This window comes from Gopherus flavomarginatus, chromosome 11 (genome assembly GCF_025201925.1).
Source record: "Gopherus flavomarginatus isolate rGopFla2 chromosome 11, rGopFla2.mat.asm, whole genome shotgun sequence".
NCBI lineage: Eukaryota > Metazoa > Chordata > Testudines > Testudinidae > Gopherus > Gopherus flavomarginatus.
Window position 1 is genome coordinate 160,202 of NC_066627.1, and position 20,759 is coordinate 180,960.

Consider the following 20,759-nt stretch of genomic DNA (forward strand, 5'->3'; position numbering starts at 1 on the left):
CCCCCTGCCCCAACATGCAGCCACATCTGGAGGGCAGCAGGAGTGTTTGGGGCAGCAGAAAACACACCCCTGGGTGTTCGCCCCATGTGGAGCAAAGGGGAGCCCTAGATTGCCAGGCGGGTCACACCTTAGGATTCAGGACCCCTGAGTTCCAGTCCCAGTTCTGCCACAGACTCACGGTCCGTGAATCTAGCCCTAGCTCCCTCCTGGGGGTAAAGAACTCTTCCCTCCCCCTAACTTTAACATGGCACCTGGGCTGATGGGGTGGCTGCTCTGCCCTGGTGCGGGGGCTGGAGAGGGGAGAGAGAGAGGAAGAGCTGGCAGATGCTGGAGGGAGGGAAAATGGAATGGGTGGCAAGGTAGGAGGGGAGGGAAGAACAGCTGAGCTGGAGAAGGAATGGGGGGAACAACTTTGGGGATTAGTGCTGGCTGGATGTTCCCCTCAGCACAGGCCTCCCAAGCACCTCTGGCTGGCTCAGGCTTAAGCAGCGCAGCATTATGTGACACTGGCAGGGGAGGGGAAAAGAGCTGGGCCTGGAGCAGGACTGGAGACAGGGAGTACTTGTAATCCACTGGGGAGTGTATGCGACCCCCTCTCCTCCCCAGTGCTGATCCACAGAGAACGTGAGCATGTTACAGCCCCCAGCCACATGGGCCGGCCTCCTTAGTCACACTGGAGGTAATGAGGCCAAGTGTGTACATGTCCCTGTTGCCCCCTGGTGGAAGGGACAAGCCCTGCTGTGTGTGTGTGTGTGTGTGTGTGTGTGTGTGTGGCCTTGCTGGCCCCTGCTGGAGAGATGAGCCCTGCTGACCCCTGCTGGAGGGAACGAGTCCTGCTGTGTGTGTGTGTCTCTGTTGCACCCTGCTGGAGGGGACGAGTCCTGCTCTGTGTGTGTGTGTGTGTGTGTGTCCCTGATGCCGTCTGGTGGAGGGAACGAGTCCTGCTGTGTTTGTGTGTCCCTGTTGCACCCTGCTGGAGGGGACGAGTCCTGCTGTGTGTGTGTGTGTCCCTGATGCCGTCTGGTGGAGGGGACGAGTCCTGCTGTGTGTGTGTGTGTGTGTCCCTGATGCCGTCTGGTGGAGGGGATGAGTCTTGCTGTGTGTGTGTGTGTGTCCCTGTTGCCCCCTTCTGGAGGAGACAAGCCCTACCGTGTGTGTGTGTGTGTGTGTGTGCGTGTGCGTGCGTGCGTGCGTGCGCTGCCCTCTGCTGGAGGGGATAAGCCCGGCCATGTGTGTGACGCAGAGAAACGTCTGAATCTCCCCACTCACCCCGCCCCATCTCCTCCCTGGGGAGAATAAGACCGAGTCTCTGGGGATTTGTCAAACTGCTTTAATGATAGACACAGACAAAGTCCTGCTGACCCTGGCCAGAGCAGCTGGGCCTTTGTTCTACACTAGAGGGCGCTTCACTATGGGTCCAAGATGGCTGGGACAGCCCTGGTCCCTGTGCCAGGGTCCTGCCTCCCGCCCAGTCCCCTCTGAGCTACGGTAAAAGTAAAAGACTAAAATGCCACTAAAGTTGTGTGGGGGCCGTGTCCCCGATGCCTGATCCCCCCGTGGGGGCTGGTGCCTCTTGCAGCACGCCAGGGCTGGTGCCCCCTGGAGGAGAGAGAGAGAGATGGGGTTAGAGGACAGCACTGCTGGGGAGAGTGGGGTTGCACAACCTCCCAAACTGATGGCATGACCTCTGACATCTAGCCCTCCTACTGATTGACCTCTGACACCAAATCTGTCCCACCAAGCAACCTCCTACCCCAGCCCTCTCCCAAGTGACCTCTAGTCTGCCCTGGCCCCCATGCTTTCCATCAACCACCCTCCCAGCTCTCTGCCCCACAAGAAGTGGCTAAACCAGGGAATGAGCCGTGCCATGGCTGGGAAGGGTGGGGGATTTCCTGTGCCTCTGGAGCAGCCCCCCATCACAGCGGGGCTGGACTTTGGGGTCAAGCGCCTCCCCTTTTTATTCCCCGGGGGAGGAGGGATGTTACCTGCTGAGGGCTTGTTGGCTACTTCTCCGCCTTGCCTTGGCTCTCTGGGGCAGCCTCCCCTGCAGCTGGAAGTCCTCCTGCCGGCTTCTCCTTGGCTTCAGTGAGGGCCGCCTTGCTGGGCGCAGTGGCTGGGCCAAAAAGTACAGGGGGTGCAGTAGAGGAGGAAGGGGTGGCGGTGACGGGGGGGCCTCGGCAGGTCTTGGCAGCCAGCCCCCCCCCTGCGATGAAGGCCGTGTACTGGTTCCAGAAGGACAGGGGCCCCACCAGCTGGGTCGGCACATCCCGTGCTAGGAACTCCTGCAGCTTTGCTGCGCCTCCCGGTGCTGTTGGGGCCTCTGGGACCAGACGCCGGCCACGCCGTGCTGTGCTGCAGCTCCACGCTGTGCTGCCCGGGGGAACCTGCCACAGGGACAGAGACAGACAGGGGAGCCCATTACATCTCAGGGGAGACCCTGTGTAAAGGCAGGGGCAGATGGGGTAAGTTTGAGCAGGGAGAGGCAGGGGACAGGCTTGGGGTGGGGTGGGGAGGGGCAGGGGCTCTCTTACCTGGTGGTGGGCTGCCAGGGCGTGCTTACACAGTGCTGCCCCGTCGGGGAATCCCTCCTTGCAGACCCCACAGGCCAGCGCCACCCCCTCTTTGGCCTGGCTGGCCTGTGGCTCCTCGGCTCCAGGCCCTGCTGCCCCCTCCTCCTCTCTCTCCTGTGCTTTGTCTCCTCCTCCCTCTGCCTTCTGCGTGCTGGAGTCTCCTTCTCCCTCCATGGCGGGTGGGGGGCTCCCTCCCCCAGGAGGCGAGGTGCGGGGATCGGCTGCTCCCCCCACCTCTAGCTTCCCTGCATCCTCCTCTTCCTTGGTGTGAGCCGGGGCTGCTTCCTCCTCTGGGCTGGACGCTCCCTCTGAGCCCCCCGGTGCCTTCTCCGTGCTGCTGTCCAGTGAGTCCTCATCGCTGCCTTCCTCCTCCTCTTCCTCCTCAGACAGCTCCTCCTCATCCCTCTGCGAGGCGGGGACCTTGGGCTGGCGGGTGCCCTCCCCCAGGGCAGCAGGGGGCTCGGGCAGCAGGGCCCCATTGGGGATCTGGCCCCCGAGGTGCATGCGGACGTGTTGCTGGAGGCTGACGGCGTTGGTGAACTTCTTCTGGCAGATGGGGCAGGAGTTCTGGGCTCGGGCAGCCGGGCTGGCCTTGTGGCCCACGAAGTGCGCCCGCAGGTTGCCCCGGGTGGAGAAGGCCCGGCCACACACCTTGCACTTGAAAGGCCGCTCCCCGCCATGCTGCCCGTAGTGGAGGCGCAGTGCCCGGGGGCAGCTCAGCACCCGCAGGCAGATCACGCACTGGTTGGGCCCCGAGGAGGAAGAGGAGGGCGGCGAGGAGGCCGAGGGAGCCGCCAGGCCGGCTCCGGGTGAGGCCCCCTGTCGGTCGATCTTCTCCACCAGCTGCTGCAGCTTGGAGGTCTCCGAGGGGGAGGCTCCCACCGGCTCCAGCACGTAGGGGAAGGGGAAGCCAGTGCTGCCAGCCTTGAAGTGGTTGGCCAGCAGGGCCCAGCTGGGCAGCTTGCCCAGGGGTATCCGTGCTCCTTCTGCTTCCCTCCCCGGCGGCGTGTTCTCGTCCCCCTTGCCGCGCCCCTCAGCCGCTTTCATCAGCACCAGCTTGTTGAAGACAGGCAGGGTCTGAGCGGCGGCTGCGCCCCCGGCTGCAGTGCCCGAGAGCAGCGTCAGACTCTCAGTGGCACTCAGCCCCTTGCGCTCGGGGGGCGCCGCTTCCTCGCCTGGCTCGGCCTTCTCGGGCGGCACCGACATGCCATAGGGCAGCCCAGCGCCGGTCAGCACGTAGTCGAGGTGCTCGGGGACCGGGTGGGGGTTCATCTGGACATGCGGGTACTTCTCCCGGTGCCGGTGGAAGTGCACCTTGAGGTTCCCCCGGGTGGTGAAGCGGTTGCCGCAGACGTTGCACTTGTAGGGGCGCTCGCCTGTGTGGGAGCGCAGGTGGATCTGCAGGGCACTGTCGCTTCCGAAGACCTTGGCACAGAAGCGGCACTTGTGCCGACCCCCTGGCTTCTCCTCCAGCCCCGGCTCGGCCCCCCCAGCCCCGTTCTTCTGCCGCAGCAGCCCTGGGGAGGTGGCCTGCTCCAGGCCCCGTGCCGCACCCAGACACTGGGCGGCCAGGAGTCCCGTGGAGGGGAATGCTGGGGCCAGGATGGGCTCCGCTTTGGGGCCCCTGGCACTGCCAGGGAAAGGGTGGTAGAGGTGGAAGAAGGTGGGCTTGGGCACCTCTGGGGAGCCTGACACCTGGGTCCTCACCGGCTCGGACTTGATGGAGAAGACGGGCAAGGGGGCCTTGGCCTGGTGGGAGGCCCCTGAGGCTGGCTCTGGGGCGGGGGCTGAGGTAGCCGGCTGCCCCAGGGAGCCCAGCAACAGCACCTGCCGGCAGATCTCCTCTGTCATCTGCATCTGGTGCAGCTGGCGCTGCTGAAGCACCCGCAGCTCCTCCAGGATCAGGGGGATGTTGAGGTGCCCGGAGTGCGGGGGAGCAGCCGGCAGAGCCGGTGGCGGCGGAGGAGGGAGTGGCTCCGGGGCCAAGGGGTTGCTGGCTAGAGGACCCGTCTCTGTCTCCATGCTTGGGGGGCTGTCGGGCCGGGGCTCCGAGGAGGAAGAGGAGGAGGAGGAGGAGGAGGAAGAGCCAGCGCTGTCTTGCCCGTTGGCTGAGGAGGAGGAGGAGGGAAGGGGCTGGTTGGGGTGACAGGTGTCCCGGTGGGCAGCCAGCTCTGTGGGGCAGGATGGGGCTGCCTCGTCACTTGTGTCCCCTGTGGAGAGAGAGAGACAGAGGGTCAGACCTTGGGGGGCAATGCCAGGGGATCCCCGTGCACCCCAGAGCTTCTGCAGCTCCCCCAAACCATAGGGGAACCAGAGACATCTCCCATATCTATACAGGAACCTGAGACCTCTGCTATATCTATAGTGGGTGTTCCTACATCCCCCCAAAGCTATAGGGGGCAGAGGAGCCTGCTCCCCTCAAGTCCTCCCCCTTCCCCACTCGGAAATCTGCCTGGAACACAGTGCCCAGCTGGTTTTCCCTGCATGGCACCTCCTGACTCCACGCACCCCTATCCCCCACAGGCACAAGAGAATCCGGGGAGGGGGGTCATGTCCCAGGCTGATAGGGAGACAGTGCAGGGTTCTCCTTTCCCCAGGGTGTAAATCAGGAGTAACTCCATTGGGACACATGAGACATATGGACAGACAGACAGAGAGTGCAGGGGATGCACAGACAGACAGCCACATAGAAGGCTGCAGGGTATGGGTGGACGGACAGACAGAGGCTGCAGGAGGCAGATGGGCAGGGGCACATGGACAGAGAGAGGGCGCAGGGAATACACAGACGGACGGACAGACAGGAAGGTGTGGGGACAGACAGACGGATAGAGGGTGCATGGGGCAGACAGAGGCTGCAGGAGGCAGACGGACAGAGGCGCATGGACAGACAGAGGGCGCAGGGAATACACAGACGGACAGACAGAAAGGTGCAGGGGACAGACAGACGGACAGAGGGTGCACGGGGCGGACAGACAGGCTGCAGGAGGCGGATGGGCAGGGGCGCATGGACAGAAGAGGGCGCAGGGAATACACGGACAGACGGACAGACAGGAAGGTGCGGGGACAGACAGACGGACAGAGGGTGCACGGGGTGGAGACAGACAGAGGCTGCAGGAGGCGGATGGACAGGGGCGCAGGGAATACACGGACGGACAGACGGACAGACAGAAAGGTGCAGGTGACAGACAGACGGACAGAGGGTGCACGGGGCGGACAGACAGACAGAGGCTGCAGAAGGCGGATGGACAGGGGCGCAGGGAATACATGGACGGACAGACAGACAGGAAGGTGCGGGGACAGACAGACGGACAGAGGGTGCACGGGGCGGACAGAGGGTGCAGGGGAGGAAGGGATGAGCGCATGGATGCACAGAGGGACAGAGGCTGCAGGAGGCGGATGGACAGGGGCGCATGGACAGACAGAGGGTGCAGGGAATACACAGACGGACAGACGGAAAGGTGCGGGGACAGACAGACGGACAGAGGGTGCACGGCGCGGACAGAGGGTGCAGAGGAGGAAGGGATGGGCGCATGGATGCACAGAGGGACAGAGGCTGCAGGAGGCGGGCGGACGGACAGGGGCGCATGGACAGACAAAGGGCGCAGGGAATACACAGACAGACAGACGGAAAGGTGCGGGGACAGACAGACGGACAGAGGGTGCACGGGGCGGACAGAGGCTGCAGGAGGCGGACAGACAGAGGGCGCAGGGAATACACAGACGGACCGACAGGAAGGTGCGGGGACAGACAGACGGACAGAGGGTGCACGGGGCGGACAGAGGGTGCAGGGGAGGAAAGGATGGGCGCATGGATGCACAGAGGGACAGAGGCTGCAGGAGGCGGACGGACAGGGGCGCATGGACGCACGGACGGAGGCCGGACGAGCCGCCCCCCTCCTCGCTGCGGCTGCGGAGGGGGCCCGGGACCGGTCCCAGCCGGGCGGGCCGAGGGGCAATACCGCACCTGCGAGCTCCGCCATGGCCTGTGTCCCCGGATGCCGGAGCTGCGGGCGCGGGGCGGTCCGGTGCGGGGCCTGCGCGCTCCGGGCGGAGGAGAAGGAGGATGCGGGGGGAGGAACCAGGAGGAGGGAGCGGATGCAGGGAGGAGCCGGAGCCGGAGCGATCCGACCCGCCGGGGCTGCAGGGACCTCTGGTGTCCGGAGTCCGGGGCGGCGAGCCCGGGGCCAGCGCTGCGGGCGCCTCGACGCACGGGGGTCCCGCTCCTTGTGGAGCCCAGCCGGGGGCCTCGAGCTCCGAGCCCAGCCGTGCGTCCCTGCGCCCCGATGCCCGGGGGTCCCTGTGCCCTGAATCCAGCCGTGGGGTTTCCAAGCCCAGCCGTGCGTCCCTGCGCCCCGATGCCCGGGGGTCCCTGTGCCCTGAATCCAGCCGTGGGGTTTCCAAGCCCAGCCGTGAGTCCCTGCGCCCCGATGCCCGGGGGTCCCTGCGCCCTGATCCAGCTGTGGGGTTCCCAAGCCCAGATGTGCGTCCCTGCGCCCCAATGCCCAGGGGTCCCTGCACCCTGAATCCAGCCGTGGGGTTTCCAAGCCCAGCCCTGCGTCCCTGCGCCCCGATGCCCGGGGGTCCCTGCGCCCTGAATCCAGCCGTGGGGTTTCCAAGCCCAGCCATGCGTCCCTGCTCCCCGATGCCCGGGGGTACCTGCACCCTGAATCCAGCCGTGGGGTTCCCAAGCCTAGCCGTGGGTCCCTGCGCCCCTATGCCCAGGGCTCCCTGCGCCCTGAATCCAGCCGTGGGGTTTCCAAGCCCAGCCATGCGTCCCTGCGCCCCGATGCCCGGGGGTCCCTGTACCCTGAATCCAGCCGTGGGGTTTCCAAGCCCAGCCGTGCGTCCCTGCTCCCCGAAGCCCAGGGGTCCCTGCACCCTGACTCCAGCTGTGGGGTTTCCAAGCCCAGCCGTGCGTCCCTGCGCCCCGAGGCCCGGGGGTCCCTGTGCCCTGAATCCAGCCGTGGGGTTTCCAAGCCCAGCCGTGCGTCCCTGCGCCCCGATGCCCGGGGGTCCCTGCACCCTGAATCCAGCCGTGGGGTTCCCAAGCCTAGCCGTGGGTCCCTGCGCCCCTATGCCCAGGGCTCCCTGCACCCTGAATCCAGCCGTGGGGTTCCCAAGCCCAGACATGCGTCCCTGCGCCCCAATGCCCGGGGGTCCTTGCACCCTGAATCCAGCCGTGGGGTTTCCAAGCCCAGCCCTGCGTCCCTGCGCCCCAATGCCCCGGGGTCCCTGTGCCCTGAATCCAGCCGTGGGGTTCCCAAGCCCAGCCGTGCATCCCTGCGTCCCGATGTCCGGGGGTCCCTGTGCCCTGAATCCAGCCGTGGGGTTTCCAAGCCCAGCCGTGCTTCCCTGCGCCCCGATGCCCGGGGGTCCCTGCGCCCTGATCCAGCCGTGGGGTTCCCAAGCCCAGATGTGCGTCCCTGTGCCCCAATGCCCAGGAATCCCTGAACCCTGAATCCAGCCGTGGGGTTTCCAAGCCCAGCCGTGCGTCCCTGCGCCCCCATGCCCGGGGGTCCCTGTGCCCTGAATCCAGCCGTGGGGTTCCCAAGTCCAGCCAGGGGTCCCTACACCCCAATGCCCAGGGGTCCCTGCACCCTGAATCCAGCCGTGGGGTTCCCAAGCCCAACCGTGGGTCCGTGTGGCCCGATGCCTGAGGGTCCCTATGCCCTGAATCCAACCGTGGGGTTCCCAAGCCCAGCCATGCGTCCCTGCGCCCCGATGCCCAGGGGTCCCTGTACCCTGAATCCAGCCGTGGGGTTCCCAAGCCCAGCCGTGCGTCCCTGCGCCCCTATGCCCAGGGCTCCCTGCACCCTGAATCCAGCCATGGGGTTCCCAAGCCCAGCCTGGGGTCCCTACACCCCAATGGCCGTGGGTCCCTGCACCCTGAATCCAGCCGCGGGGTTCCAAAGCCCAGTCATAGGTCCCTGCGCCCCAATGCCTGGGGGTCCCTGTGCCCTGAATCTAGCCGTGGGGTTCCGAAGCCCAGCCGTGGGTCCCTGCGCCCTGATGCCCGGGGATCCCTGCACCCTGAATCCAGCTGTGGGGTTCCCAAGCCTAGCTGTGGGTCCCTGCACACCAATGCCCAGGGGTCCCTGTGCCCTGAATCCAGCTGTGGGGTTCCCAAGCCCAGCTGTGGGCCCCTGCACCCTGATGCCCAGAGGTCCCTGCACCCTGAATCCAGCCGTAGGGTTCCCAAGACCAGTCATGGGTCCCTGCGCCCCGATGCCTGGGGGTCCCTGTGCCCTGAATCCAGCCATGGGGTTCCCAAGCCCAGCCATGGGTCCCTGCGCCCCGATGCCTGGGGGTCCCTGTGCCCTGAATCCAGCTGTGGGGTTCCCAAGCCCAGCCGTGCGTCCCTGCGCCCCGATGCCCAGGGGTTCCTGCACCCTGAATCCAGCCATGGGGTTCCCAAGCCCAGCCAGGGGTCCCTGCACCCTGATGCCCGGGGGTCCCTGCACCCTGAATCCAGCCGTGGCATTCCCAAGCCTAGGTGTGGGTCCCTGCACCCCAATGCCCAGGGGTCCCTGTGCCCTGAATCCAGCTGTGGGGTTTCCAAGCCCAGCCAGGGTCCCCTGCGCCCTGATGCCCAGAGGTCCCTGCACCCTGAATCCAGCTGTAGGGTTCCCAAGCCCAGTCATGGGTCCCTGCACTCTGATGCCCAGAGGTCCCTGCGCCCTGAATCCAGCCATGGGGTTCCCAAGCCCAGCCGAGGGTCCCTGCACCCCAACGCCTGGGGTTCCCCAAGTCCAGCTGAGGGTCCCCTAGCTCTGAGCCCAGATGGGGGGCCCTGTGCCCCAATGTGTGGCCCTGGGTGGTCCCCAAGTCCAGCTGGGGGTCCCCGAGCTCCAAACTCAGCCAAGGGTCCCTGCGCCCTCATATACGGGGGTGGAGGAGAAGTGTCCCTGCACCCTGTAGATCCCAGCTGCGGGTCCCTGCCCCTCCTGAAGAACCGAGATCCCTGACCCCTGATACTCCCCTACAGCCGCCCTCCCCCATGCCCAGGGCAGCTGCCCTCCAGGGGAGTGTGTGGGACAGATGGAAGTGGGTTTGCGGCCAGAGTCCCACTAGGCCAGTGGCTCTCAACCTTTCCAGACGACTGTCCCCCTTCCAGAAGGCTGATTTGTCTTGTGTAACCCCAAGTTCACCTCTCTTAAAAACGACTTGCTGACAAACCCAGACATGAGAGAGAAGAGTGGCCCAGCACACGAGCGCTGAACAAGGGCTGACTTCCTCGCTTTGACCCTATACTCATACAACAACCTAACGGGCACATCGCTATTGTACCCACATCTCCATCTCTGGTGGAGAGAGCAGCACAAAGTCACTGTAGCCATGTTCGTTTGTACTGACTTCCACAGGCTTCTGTAGCCTGTTGTAAAGGAGGCCAATCTCCAGCTGAGCTGACGGGTACCCCCGGGCCGCGAGCGCTGCCACAGGTGCAGGGTAACCTGGGGACCCAGAAGCTGGGTGAACTGGCCTGGCTTCCTTCACACCAGCCCGGCCGGGATCCAGCCCCCTGGTTCTGGAGCAGCAGAGGTCAGTGTGCACAGCGGGGGCTTCAGGCCTTGGCACCAGACAGACAGACAGACACAGGGGAGCCAGACTGGGGGGCTGTCCCTGCCATGTTCAGCCACCCCCCAGGGAGCCATGGCCTGTTTCTCTGGCTCCCTCGGCCGCAGCCAAAGTCCCAAACCGAACCCCCCCAAATTCAACACAAGAGATTTCCAGGGCTCACAGGGTTACCTAGCAACCGCACAAAGGGTCCCCAGGGGGCTGGGACCGGACCTGCGCTGCACAGAGTGGGGAAGAGACAGATAGATGGAGGATGGATGGTGTATGGAGATGGGTGGGTGGATGGATGGACAGGTAGAAAGTATGTAGGAGAGCACAGACCAATAGATTGGGTGCATGGGGATATATGGAGGAGTGGTGTGTATGGGGATAGATAGATGGGGGGGTGCCGGTGGATACATAGCTAGATGGGGTGCTGGAGGACAGATGTGGGAGTGCAGGGGACAGGGGACAGATGCAGGGTGCAGGGGACAGAGGAGGGGGTTCAGGGGAAAGATGCGGGCTACAAGAGGCAGAGGAGGGTGTTCAGGTGACAGATGTGGGGTGCAGGGGATACACAATTAGAAGGGGTGCCATAGGACCGATGAGGGGGTTCAGGTGACAGATGAGGGGTGCAGGGGACAGGGGACAGATGCAGGGTACAGGGGATACATAGTTAGATGAGGTGCCAGAGGACGAATGATGGGGTTCAGGTGACAGATGAGGGGTGCAGAGGACAGATGAGGGGTGTAGGGAATACATAGCTAGATGGGGTGCAGGGGACAGATGAGGAGTTCAGGGGACAGGAGACAGATGAGAGATTCATGGGACAGATGAGGGGTTCAGGTGACAGATAAGGGGTGCAGGGATACATAGTTAGATGGAGTGCTGGAGGACCCCTGAGGGGGTTCAGGTGACATATGAAGGGTTCAGGGGACAGGGCACAGATGAGGGGTGCCGGAGGACCGATGGGTGGTGCAGGGGACGGGACAGATGAGAGGTGTAGGGGATACATAGCTAGATGGGGTGCTGGAGGTTAAGGGGACACATGAGGGGTGACGGGGACAGAAGAGGGGTGCAGGGGACATATGCGGGGGTCAGGGGACAGATGAGGGGGTTCAGAGGACAGAGGAGTGGTTCAGGGAACAGGGACAGAAGAGGGGTGAAGGGGACAGAGAAGGGAATTCAGGGGACAGATGAGGGGGTTCAGGGGCAGAGGAGGGGTGCGGGGGACAGGGGTCAGATGCAGGTTGCAGGGGATACATATCTAGATGGGGTGCCAGAAGTTCAGGGGACATGTGAGGGGTGCAGGGGACAGAGGAGGGATGCAAGGGACAGATGAGAGGTTCAGGGGACAGATGAGGGGTGAAGGGGAGAGATGAGAGGTTCACAGGGCCGGCGCTTCCACTTAGGTGACCTAGGCGGTTGCCTAGGGCACTAGGATTTGGAGGGGCGGCATTTTGCCACTCTCGGCGGCAATTCTGCGGTGGGGGGTCCTTCCGCGCTCCGGGTCTTCGGTGGCAATTCTGCAGTGGGACCCGCCGCAGAATTGCCGCCGAAGACCCGGATCGCGGAAGGACCCCCCCCCACCGCAGAATTGCCGCCAACGACCGGGAGTGCGGAAGGACCCCCGCCTAGGGCGCCAAAAACCCTGATGCCGCTCCTGGAGGTGCAGGGGACAGATGAGGGGTGCAGGGGACCGGGGACATATGCTGGGAAAAGGGAACAGATGCAGGGTGCAGGGGAGAGATGAGTGGTGAAGGGGAAAGATCAGGGGTTCAGGGGAAAGATCAGGGGTTCAGGGGATAAATGGGGGTGAAGGAGACAGATGCGAGGTGCATGTGAGAGATGAAGGGTTCAGGGGATACATAGCTAGATGGGGTGCCAGAGGACCAATGATAGGGTTCAGGTGACAGATGAAGGGGTCAGGGGACAGATGAGAGGTGCAGGGGACATATGCGGGGGTCAAGGGACAGAGGAGGGGTTCAGAGGACAGAGGAGTGGTTCAGGGAACAGGGACAGAAGAGGGGTGAAGGGGACAGAGAAGGGAATTCAGGGGACAGATGAGGGGGTTCAGGGGCAGAGGAGGGGTGCGGGGGACAGGGGTCAGATGCAGGTTGCAGGGGATACATATCTAGATGGGGTGCCAGAAGTTCAGGGGACATGTGAGGGGTGCAGGGGACAGAGGAGGGATGCAAGGGACAGATGAGAGGTTCAGGGGACAGATGAGGGGTGAAGGGGAGAGATGAGAGGTTCACAGGGCCGGCGCTTCCACTTAGGTGACCTAGGCGGTTGCCTAGGGCACTAGGATTTGGAGGGGCGGCATTTTGCCACTCTCGGCGGCAATTCTGCGGTGGGGGGTCCTTCCGCGCTCCAGGTCTTCGGTGGCAATTCTGCAGTGGGACCCGCCGCAGAATTACCGCCGAAGACCCGGATCGCGGAAGGACCCCCCCCCACCGCAGAATTGCCGCCAACGACCGGGAGTGCGGAAGGACCCCCGCCTAGGGCGCCAAAAACCCTGATGCCGCTCCTGGAGGTGCAGGGGACAGATGAGGGGTGCAGGGGACCGGGGACATATGCTGGGAAAAGGGAACAGATGCAGGGTGCAGGGGAGAGATGAGTGGTGAAGGGGAAAGATCAGGGGTTCAGGGGAAAGATCAGGGGTTCAGGGGATAAATGGGGGTGAAGGAGACAGATGCGAGGTGCATGTGAGAGATGAAGGGTTCAGGGGATACATAGCTAGATGGGGTGCCAGAGGACCAATGATAGGGTTCAGGTGACAGATGAAGGGGTCAGGGGACAGATGAGAGGTGCAGGGGACATATGCGGGGGTCAAGGGACAGAGGAGGGGTTCAGGGGACAGAGGAGTGGTTCAGGGGACAGGGACAGAGGAGGGGTGAAGCGGACAGAGGAGGGAGTTCAGGGGACAGATGAGGGGGTTCAGGGGACAGAGGAGGGTGCAAAGGACAGAGGAGGGGGTGCAGGAGACAGATGTGGGGATTCAGGGGACAGAGGAGGGGGTTCAGAGGACAGATGCAGGGTGCAGGGGATACATTGCTAGATGGGGTGCCAGAGTTTCAGGGGACACATGAGGGGTGAAGGGGACAGAGGAGGGGGTTCAGAGGACAGATGCAGGGTTCAGCGGAAAGATGCGGGGTGCAGGGGATACATAGCTAGATGGGGTGCCGGAGGAACCATGGAGGGTTCAGGGGTCGGATGCAGGGTGCAGAGGAGGGATGAGAGGTGCAGGGGATACATAGTTAGATGCGGTGCCGGAGGACTGATGAGGGGGTTCAGGGGACAGATGCGAGGTGCAGGGGATACATAGTTAGATGGGGTGACAGGGGAACCATGAGCGGGTTCAGGAAACAGGTGCGGGTTGCAGGGGGTACATAGCTAGATGGGGTACCAGGGGACCCATGGGGGGGTTCAGGGGACAGATGCAGGGGATACATAGCTAGATGGGGTGCTAGGGGACCCTTGGGGGGTTCCGGGGACAGGTGAGGGGTGCAGGGGATAGATGCAGGGTGCAGATGATACATTGCTAGATGGGGTGCCGGGGGACCCATGGTGGGGTTCAGGGGACAGATGTGGGGTGCAGGGGATACATAGCTAGATGGGATGCCAGGGGACTCTTGGGGGGTTCTGGGAACAGGTGAGGGATGCAGGGGACAGATGCGGGGTTCAGGGGACCGATGCAGGGTGCAGGGGATACATAGCTAGATGGGGTTCCAGGTTCCCATGGGAGGTTTAAGAGCTCAGATGTGGGGTGCCGGGAATACATTGCTATATGAGGTGCCAGGGGTTCCATGGGGGCGTTCAGGGGAAACGTGTGGGGTTCAGGGGACAGATGCAGGTTACAGGGGATACATAGCTAGATGGGGTGCTGGGTACCCATGGGGGGATTTAGGGGACAGATGAAGGGTTCAGGGGACAGATGCAGGGTGCAGGGGATACATAGCTAGATGGGGTGCTGGGGGACACATGGGGGGTTCCGGGGAAAGGTGAGGGGTTCCGGGGACAGATGCGGGTTCAGGGGACAGATGCGGGGTGCAGGGGATACATAGCTAGATGGGGTGCCGGGGGACCCATGGGGGGTTTAAGGGGTCAGATGCTGGGTGCAGGGAATACATAGCTAGATGGGGTGCTGGGGGACCAATGGGGGTTCAGGGAACAGATGCAGGGTGCAGGGGATACATAACTAGATGGGGAGTCAGGGTCCCATGGGGGGCTTAAGGGGTCAGATGCGGGGTGCAGGGGATACATAGCTAGATGGGGTGCTGGGGATTCCATGTGGGTGTTCAGGGGACAGATGCGAGGTGAAGGGGATACATAGCTAGATGGGGTGCTGGGGGACTCATGGCGGGGTTCAGGGGGCATGTGAGGAGTGCAGGGGACAGATGCATGGTGGAGGGGAAACATAGCTAGATGGGGTGCCGGGGGACACATGGGGTGTTCAGGGAACTGATGCGGGGCTCAGGGGACAGCTGCAGGGTTCAGGGAATACATAGCTAGAGGGCGGGGCAGGGGAACCTTGCTTGGTTCTGGGGACAGTTGAGGGATGCAGGGGACAGATGCAGGGTTCAGTGGATACATAGGTAGATGGAGTGCCTGAGGATTCACAAGGGGTTCAGAGGAGAGATGCAGGGTGCAGGGGACAGATTCAGGGTGCTGAGGAGAGATGCGGGGTTCAGGGGATAGATGCAGGGTTCAGGGGATACATAGCTAGATGGGGTGCCAATGGACCCATGTGGGGGTTCAGGGGACAAATGCGGGTTGCAGGGGATCCGTAGGTAGATGGGGTGCCGAGTGACCCATGGGGCGGGTTAAGGGGTCAGATGCGGGGTGCAGGGGATACATTGCTAGATGGGGTGCTGGGGGTCCAATCGGGGGGTTCAGGGGAAAGATTTGGGATTTAAGGGACAGATGTAGGTTGTAGGGGATACATAGCTAGATGATGTGCTGGGGGACCCATGGAAGGTTTAAGGGGTCAGATGTGGGTTGCAGGGGATACATAACTAGATGGGGTGCCAAGGGACACATGTGGGGTTCAGGGAACAGGTGAGGGGTGCAGGGGAGAGATGCGGGGTGCAGGGGACAGATGCAGGGTGCAGGGGATACATAGCTAGATGGGGTGCCAGGGGATCCATGGGGGGGTTCAGGGGAGAGATGCAGGGTTCAGGGGACAGAGGTGGGGTGCAAGGGATACATAGCTAGATGGGGTGCCAGTGGACCCATGCCGTGGTTCAGGGGACAGATGCAGGGTGCAGGGGACAGATGCAGGGCGCAGGGGATACATAGCTAAATGGGGTGCCGGGAGACCCATGGGGGGGATCAGCGAACAGATGTGGGGTGCAGGGGGACCAATGGGGGTTTAGGGGACAGATGCGTGGTGCAGGGGACAGATGAGGCATGCAGAGGAGAGATGCGGGGTTCAGGGGACAGATGGAGGAGGCCGGGGGACCTATGAGGAGTTCAGAGGTCAGATGCAGGGTGCAGGGAATACATAGCTAGATGGGATGATTGGGGTCCCATGGGGGGTGCAGGGGACAGATGTGGGGTGCAGGGGATATATAGCTAGACGGAGTGCCAGGTGACCCATGCGGGGGATTAGGAGACAGATGCTGAGTGCAGGGGATACATAGCTAGATGGAGTGCTGGGGGACTCATGGGGGGTTCCGGGGACAGGTGAGGGGTGCAGGGGAGAGATGCGGGATGCAGGGGACAGATGCAGGGTGCAGGGGATACATAGCTAGATGGGGTGCTGGGGGACCCATGGGGTGGTTAAGGGGACAGATGCGGGATCTAGGGGACACATGTGGGGTGCAGGGGATATATAGCTAGATGGGGTACTGGGGGAACCATTGGGGGGTTCAGTGGATATATGTGGGGTGCAGGGGATTCACAGCTAGATGAGGTGCCGGGGGACCCATGGGGGGTTCAGGGGTCAGATGCGGGGTGCAGGGCATACATAGCTAGATGGGGTGCCGGGGGACCCATGGAGGGTGCAGGGGATAGATGCGGGGTGCAGGGGATTCATAGCTAGATGGAGTACTGGGGACCCATGGGGGGGTTCAGGGGTCAGATTCGGGGTCAGGGGATACATATCTTGATGGGGTGCTGGGGGACCCATAGGGGGTTCAGGGGACAGATGTGGGGTGCGGGGGATACATAGCTAGATGCAGTACAGGGGACCCATGGCGGGGTCAGGGGTCAGATGCAGGGTGCAGGGCATACATAGCTAGATGGGGTGCCGAGGGGCCCATGGAGAGTGCAGGGGATAGATGCGGGGTGCAGGGGATTCATAGCTAGATGGGGTTCCGTGGACCCATGGGGGGGTTCAGGGGTCAGATGTGGGGTATAGGGGATACATATCTAGAAGGGGTGCCGGGGGTGCTATGAGGGGTTCAGGGGACAGATGCGTGGTGCAGGACATACATAGCTAGATGGGGTACCATGGACCCATGGGGCGGTTCAGAGGTCAGATGCGGGGTGCAGGGGATACATATCTAGATGGGGTGCCGGGGGACTCATGGGGGGTTCAGGGGTCAGATGTGGGGTGCAGGGCATTCATAGCAAAATGGGGTGCTGGGGGACCCATGGAGGGTGCAGGGGATAGATCAGGGTGCAGGGGATTCATAGCTAGATGGGATACTGGGGACCTATGGGGGTTCAGGGGTCAGATGCGGGGTGAATGGCTTACATAGCTACATGGGGTAACGGGGACCCATGAGGGGGCCCAGGGGATAGATGCGGGGTGCAGGTGACACATATCTAGATGGGGTGCCGGGGGAACCATTGGGGGGTTCAGGGGATAGATGTGGGGTGCAGGGGATTCATAGCCTGATGAGGTGCCGGGGGACCCATGGAGGGTTCAGGGGTCAGATGCGGGGTGCAGGGCATACATAGCTAGATGGGGTGCCGGGGGACCCATGGGGGGTGCAGGGGATAGATGCGGGGTTCAGGGAATTCATAGCTAGATGGGGTACTGGGGACCCATGGGGGGGTTCAGGGGATAGATGCGGGGTGCAGGGGATACATATCTAGATGGGGTGCCGGGGGAACCATGGGGGTTCAGTGGATAGATGCGGGGTGCAGGGGATTCATAGCTAGCTGAGGTGCTGGGGGACCCATAGGGGTTCAGGGGTCAGATGCGGGTGCAGGGCATACATAGCTAGATGGGGTGCTGGGGAACTCATGGGGGGTTCAGGGTCAGATGCGGGGTGCAGGGGATTCATAGCTAGAAGAGGTGCCGGGGGACTCATGGGGGGTTCAGGGGTCAGATGCGGGGTGCAGGGGATTCACAGCTAGATGAGGTGCTGGGGGACCCATGGTGGGGTTCAGGGGTCAGATGCGGGGTGCAGGGGATTCACAGCTAGATGAGGTGCTGGGGGACCCATGGTGGGGTTCAGGGGTCAGATGCGGGGTGCAGGGGATTCATAGCTAGAAGAGGTGCCGGGGGACTCATGGGGGGTTCAGGGGTCAGATGCGGGGTGCAGGGGATTCACAGCTAGATGAGGTGCCGGGGGACCCATGGTGGGGTTCAGGGGTCAGATGCGGGGTGCAGGGGATTCACAGCTAGATGAGGTGCCGGGGGACCCATGGTGGGGTTCAGGGGTCAGATGCGGGGTGCAGGGGATTCATAGCTAGAAGAGGTGCCGGGGGACTCATGGGGGGTTCAGGGGTCAGATGCGGGGTGCAGGGGATTCACAGCTAGATGAGGTGCCAGGGGACCCATGGAGGGTTCAGGGGTCAGATGCGGGGTGCAGGGCATACATAGCTAGATAGGGTGCCGGGGGACCCATGGGGGGTGCAGGGGATAGATGCGGGGTTCAGGGAATTCATAGCTAGATGGGGTACTGGGGACCCATGGGGGGGTTCAGGGGATAGATGCGGGGTGCAGGGGATACATATCTAGATGGGGTGCTGGGGGACCCATGGTGGGGTTCAGGGGTCAGATGCGGGGTGCAGGGGATTCACAGCTAGATGAGGTGCTGGGGGACCCATGGTGGGGTTCAGGGGTCAGATGCGGGGTGCAGGGGATTCATAGCTAGAAGAGGTGCCGGGGGACTCATGGGGGGTTCAGGGGTCAGATGCGGGGTGCAGGGGATTCACAGCTAGATGAGGTGCCGGGGGACCCATGGTGGGGTTCAGGGGTCAGATGCGGGGTGCAGGGGATTCACAGCTAGATGAGGTGCCGGGGGACCCATGGTGGGGTTCAGGGGTCAGATGCGGGGTGCAGGGGATTCATAGCTAGAAGAGGTGCCGGGGGACTCATGGGGGGTTCAGGGGTCAGATGCGGGGTGCAGGGGATTCACAGCTAGATGAGGTGCCAGGGGACCCATGGAGGGTTCAGGGGTCAGATGTGGGGTGCAGGGGATTCACAGCTAGATGAGGTGCTGGGGGACCCATGGTGGGGTTCAGGGGTCAGATGCGGGGTGCAGGGGATTCATAGCTAGAAGAGGTGCCGGGGGACTCATGGGGGGTTCAGGGGTCAGATGCGGGGTGCAGGGGATTCACAGCTAGATGAGGTGCCGGGGGACCCATGGTGGGGTTCAGGGGTCAGATGCGGGGTGCAGGGGATTCACAGCTAGATGAGGTGCCGGGGGACCCATGGTGGGGTTCAGGGGTCAGATGCGGGGTGCAGGGGATTCATAGCTAGAAGAGGTGCCGGGGGACTCATGGGGGGTTCAGGGGTCAGATGCGGGGTGCAGGGGATTCACAGCTAGATGAGGTGCCAGGGGACCCATGGAGGGTTCAGGGGTCAGATGCGGGGTGCAGGGCATACATAGCTAGATAGGGTGCCGGGGGACCCATGGGGGGTGCAGGGGATAGATGCGGGGTTCAGGGAATTCATAGCTAGATGGGGTACTGGGGACCCATGGGGGGGTTCAGTGGATAGATGCGGGGTGCAGGGGATTCATAGCTAGCTGAGGTGCTGGGGGACCCATAGGGGTTCAGGGGTCAGATGCGGGTGCAGGGCATACATAGCTAGATGGGGTGCTGGGGAACTCATGGGGGGTTCAGGGGTCAGATGCGGGGTGCAGGGGATTCACAGCTAGATGAGGTGCCGGGGGACCCATGGTGGGGTTCAGGGGTCAGATGCGGGGTGCAGGGGATTCATAGCTAGAAGAGGTGCCGGGGGACTCATGGGGCGTTCAGGGGTCAGATGCGGGGTGCAGGGGATTCATAGCTAGAAGAGGTGCCGGGGCACCCATGCGGGGGTTCAGGGATAGGTGATTTGGCGCAGGGGACACAGCCCGGGGGAGTTGGAGACTTTGAGGAGTTTCACGTATTTGCGAAGTCCGCCTGCCCACTCTGCCCGGCTCCCCTGCCGGCCCCGGCCCCGCCCAGCAGCACCTGCCGCCCCCGGGCCCCCGCCCGCGACACCCACCGTTCTCGGAGCCCGTGGACCCGTCGCAGTCCGAGATGAGCTGCTGGGGTTTGCGCTGCTTGCGGCGAGACATCCCCGCGGGGGCGCCGGGCCAGGCTCCCCTGGGTCCGCCACTCGGCTCGGGAGCCCGAGGACACCGGGACGCTCCCGGGCGGGGTCTCGCCCCCCTCCTCGGAGCATGGACACGCCCCCTCCTTTGCGCCCCTCATTGGAAGCGAAGTCCTAATCCGGCCGGGCACTCGGGTCTCCTTTGTGCTCCTTAACCCCTTCCTGCCTGGCAGGGCCGGGCGCTGGGCTGAGGTGGCTGGTTACCCTGGGCCGGCCTGGTCCAGAGCTGCGGTGCTGGGGCTGGTTCTACAGAGTCGTGGCCGGGGGCTGAGATGCAGCTGCCTCTGGGGTAGGGCAGGGGGAGCTGAACAGCTGCACTCAAGCGGGGGTGGGGTTGGCAGTGCTGTATCCCTGCTAAGCCAGGCAGAGCGGGGTTACAATGGGAAGTGAAGGCGCTGCCCGCAGGCAGGTGAACCATGGCTCTGGCGTTAATACCCCAATTCGGGGCAAATGCAGCATCCCTTTACTGCTCACCAAGTGGGCAGAACTTCCCCAAACATGCCCCCCCGGGGCACTGGGGCATTGGGGTCAGCACTGAGAGCCCCAGAGGGTGCCCCCTACTGAGCCCCTCACCCCATGCCCTGCAGCAGAGCCCCCCCATACCCAGCACATGCCCCCTCCCTCCTCCAGCCCTGTCCTCTCCCCCATCCCCGCTCTCCTCCACCCCCCATTACACCCTTCCTTCCTCTTTCTTCCTCTTTTCTTTTCACCTCTTCCCCGTGGCCTCCTGACCTCCCCGAGCACCACAAAAGCCCAGGCCTCGGCAGAGCCGGCGCTGCGGGAATGTTAATGAAGCCGCAGCACAAAGGGGGAAAAGACTTCGAAAAACCCTCAGAAAGGGCCCCTTTGAGACAGGCTCGCTGCTGTTTGTGGCTCAGTGGGGAGGGCTTGGGGGGGATGATGGGGGAGGGCTCTGAGAACATCTCAACACGCTGCCTGTGAGAGCCATGCCTGCCCCCTTCCATTCATGCAGCTGAGAGGAGACTCAGGCACTGGGGCTGGAGAAGGTGGGGGATGCACAGGGGGTGTGGGGCTGTGTCTCCTGCGGGGCCCCCTCCCTGTATAAAGGGGGTGCAGAGTGTGTGTGGAGGCTGAATTTACCATAGGTCCAAGTTTTCCATGTAAATGAGGTG

At 63.2% G+C, this 20,759-nt stretch overlaps 1 protein-coding gene and 1 long non-coding RNA gene across 3 annotated transcripts; one reads left to right on the forward strand and one right to left on the reverse strand.

The window, feature by feature from the left end:
- Nucleotides 1-1,310: 1,310 nt before the first annotated feature.
- SALL2 (spalt like transcription factor 2) lies at nucleotides 1,311-19,627 on the reverse strand. 2 transcript variants are annotated; one of them, XM_050917214.1, is made up of 4 exons: nucleotides 19,519-19,627; nucleotides 2,532-4,780; nucleotides 1,986-2,384; nucleotides 1,311-1,599 (listed from the first exon to the last, which is right to left on the reverse strand). In XM_050917214.1, exons 1-3 carry the CDS (start codon nucleotides 19,589-19,591, stop codon nucleotides 2,004-2,006), a joined length of 2,703 nt encoding a protein of 900 aa, XP_050773171.1. In that variant the 5' UTR covers nucleotides 19,592-19,627; the 3' UTR covers nucleotides 1,311-1,599; nucleotides 1,986-2,003. The 2 variants fall into 2 exon arrangements, with proteins under 2 accessions (XP_050773171.1, XP_050773172.1); XM_050917215.1 differs by lacking the exon at nucleotides 19,519-19,627 and adding an exon at nucleotides 6,535-6,647.
- LOC127030628 (uncharacterized) lies at nucleotides 5,509-6,428 on the forward strand. The gene is made up of 3 exons (XR_007768430.1): nucleotides 5,509-5,661; nucleotides 5,808-6,075; nucleotides 6,271-6,428. It is a non-coding gene; the product is annotated as an uncharacterized LOC127030628 (long non-coding RNA).
- Nucleotides 19,628-20,759: the final 1,132 nt, after the last annotated feature.

What these genes read in the sequence shown, in the direction of transcription:
- SALL2 (XM_050917214.1), bottom strand. Translation starts at nt 19,591, where the DNA reads ATGTCTCGCCGCAAGCAGCGCAAACCCCAGCAGCTCATCTCGGACTGC. An exon ending in GTCCACGGGCTCCGAGAACG is followed by an intron (nt 4,781 to 19,518) that starts GTGGGTGTCGCG and finishes CTCTCTCCACAG; the next exon opens with GGGACACAAGTGACGAGGCA. An exon ending in CCCTGGCAGCCCACCACCAG is followed by an intron (nt 2,385 to 2,531) that starts GTAAGAGAGCCC and finishes TCCCTGTGGCAG; the next exon opens with GTTCCCCCGGGCAGCACAGC.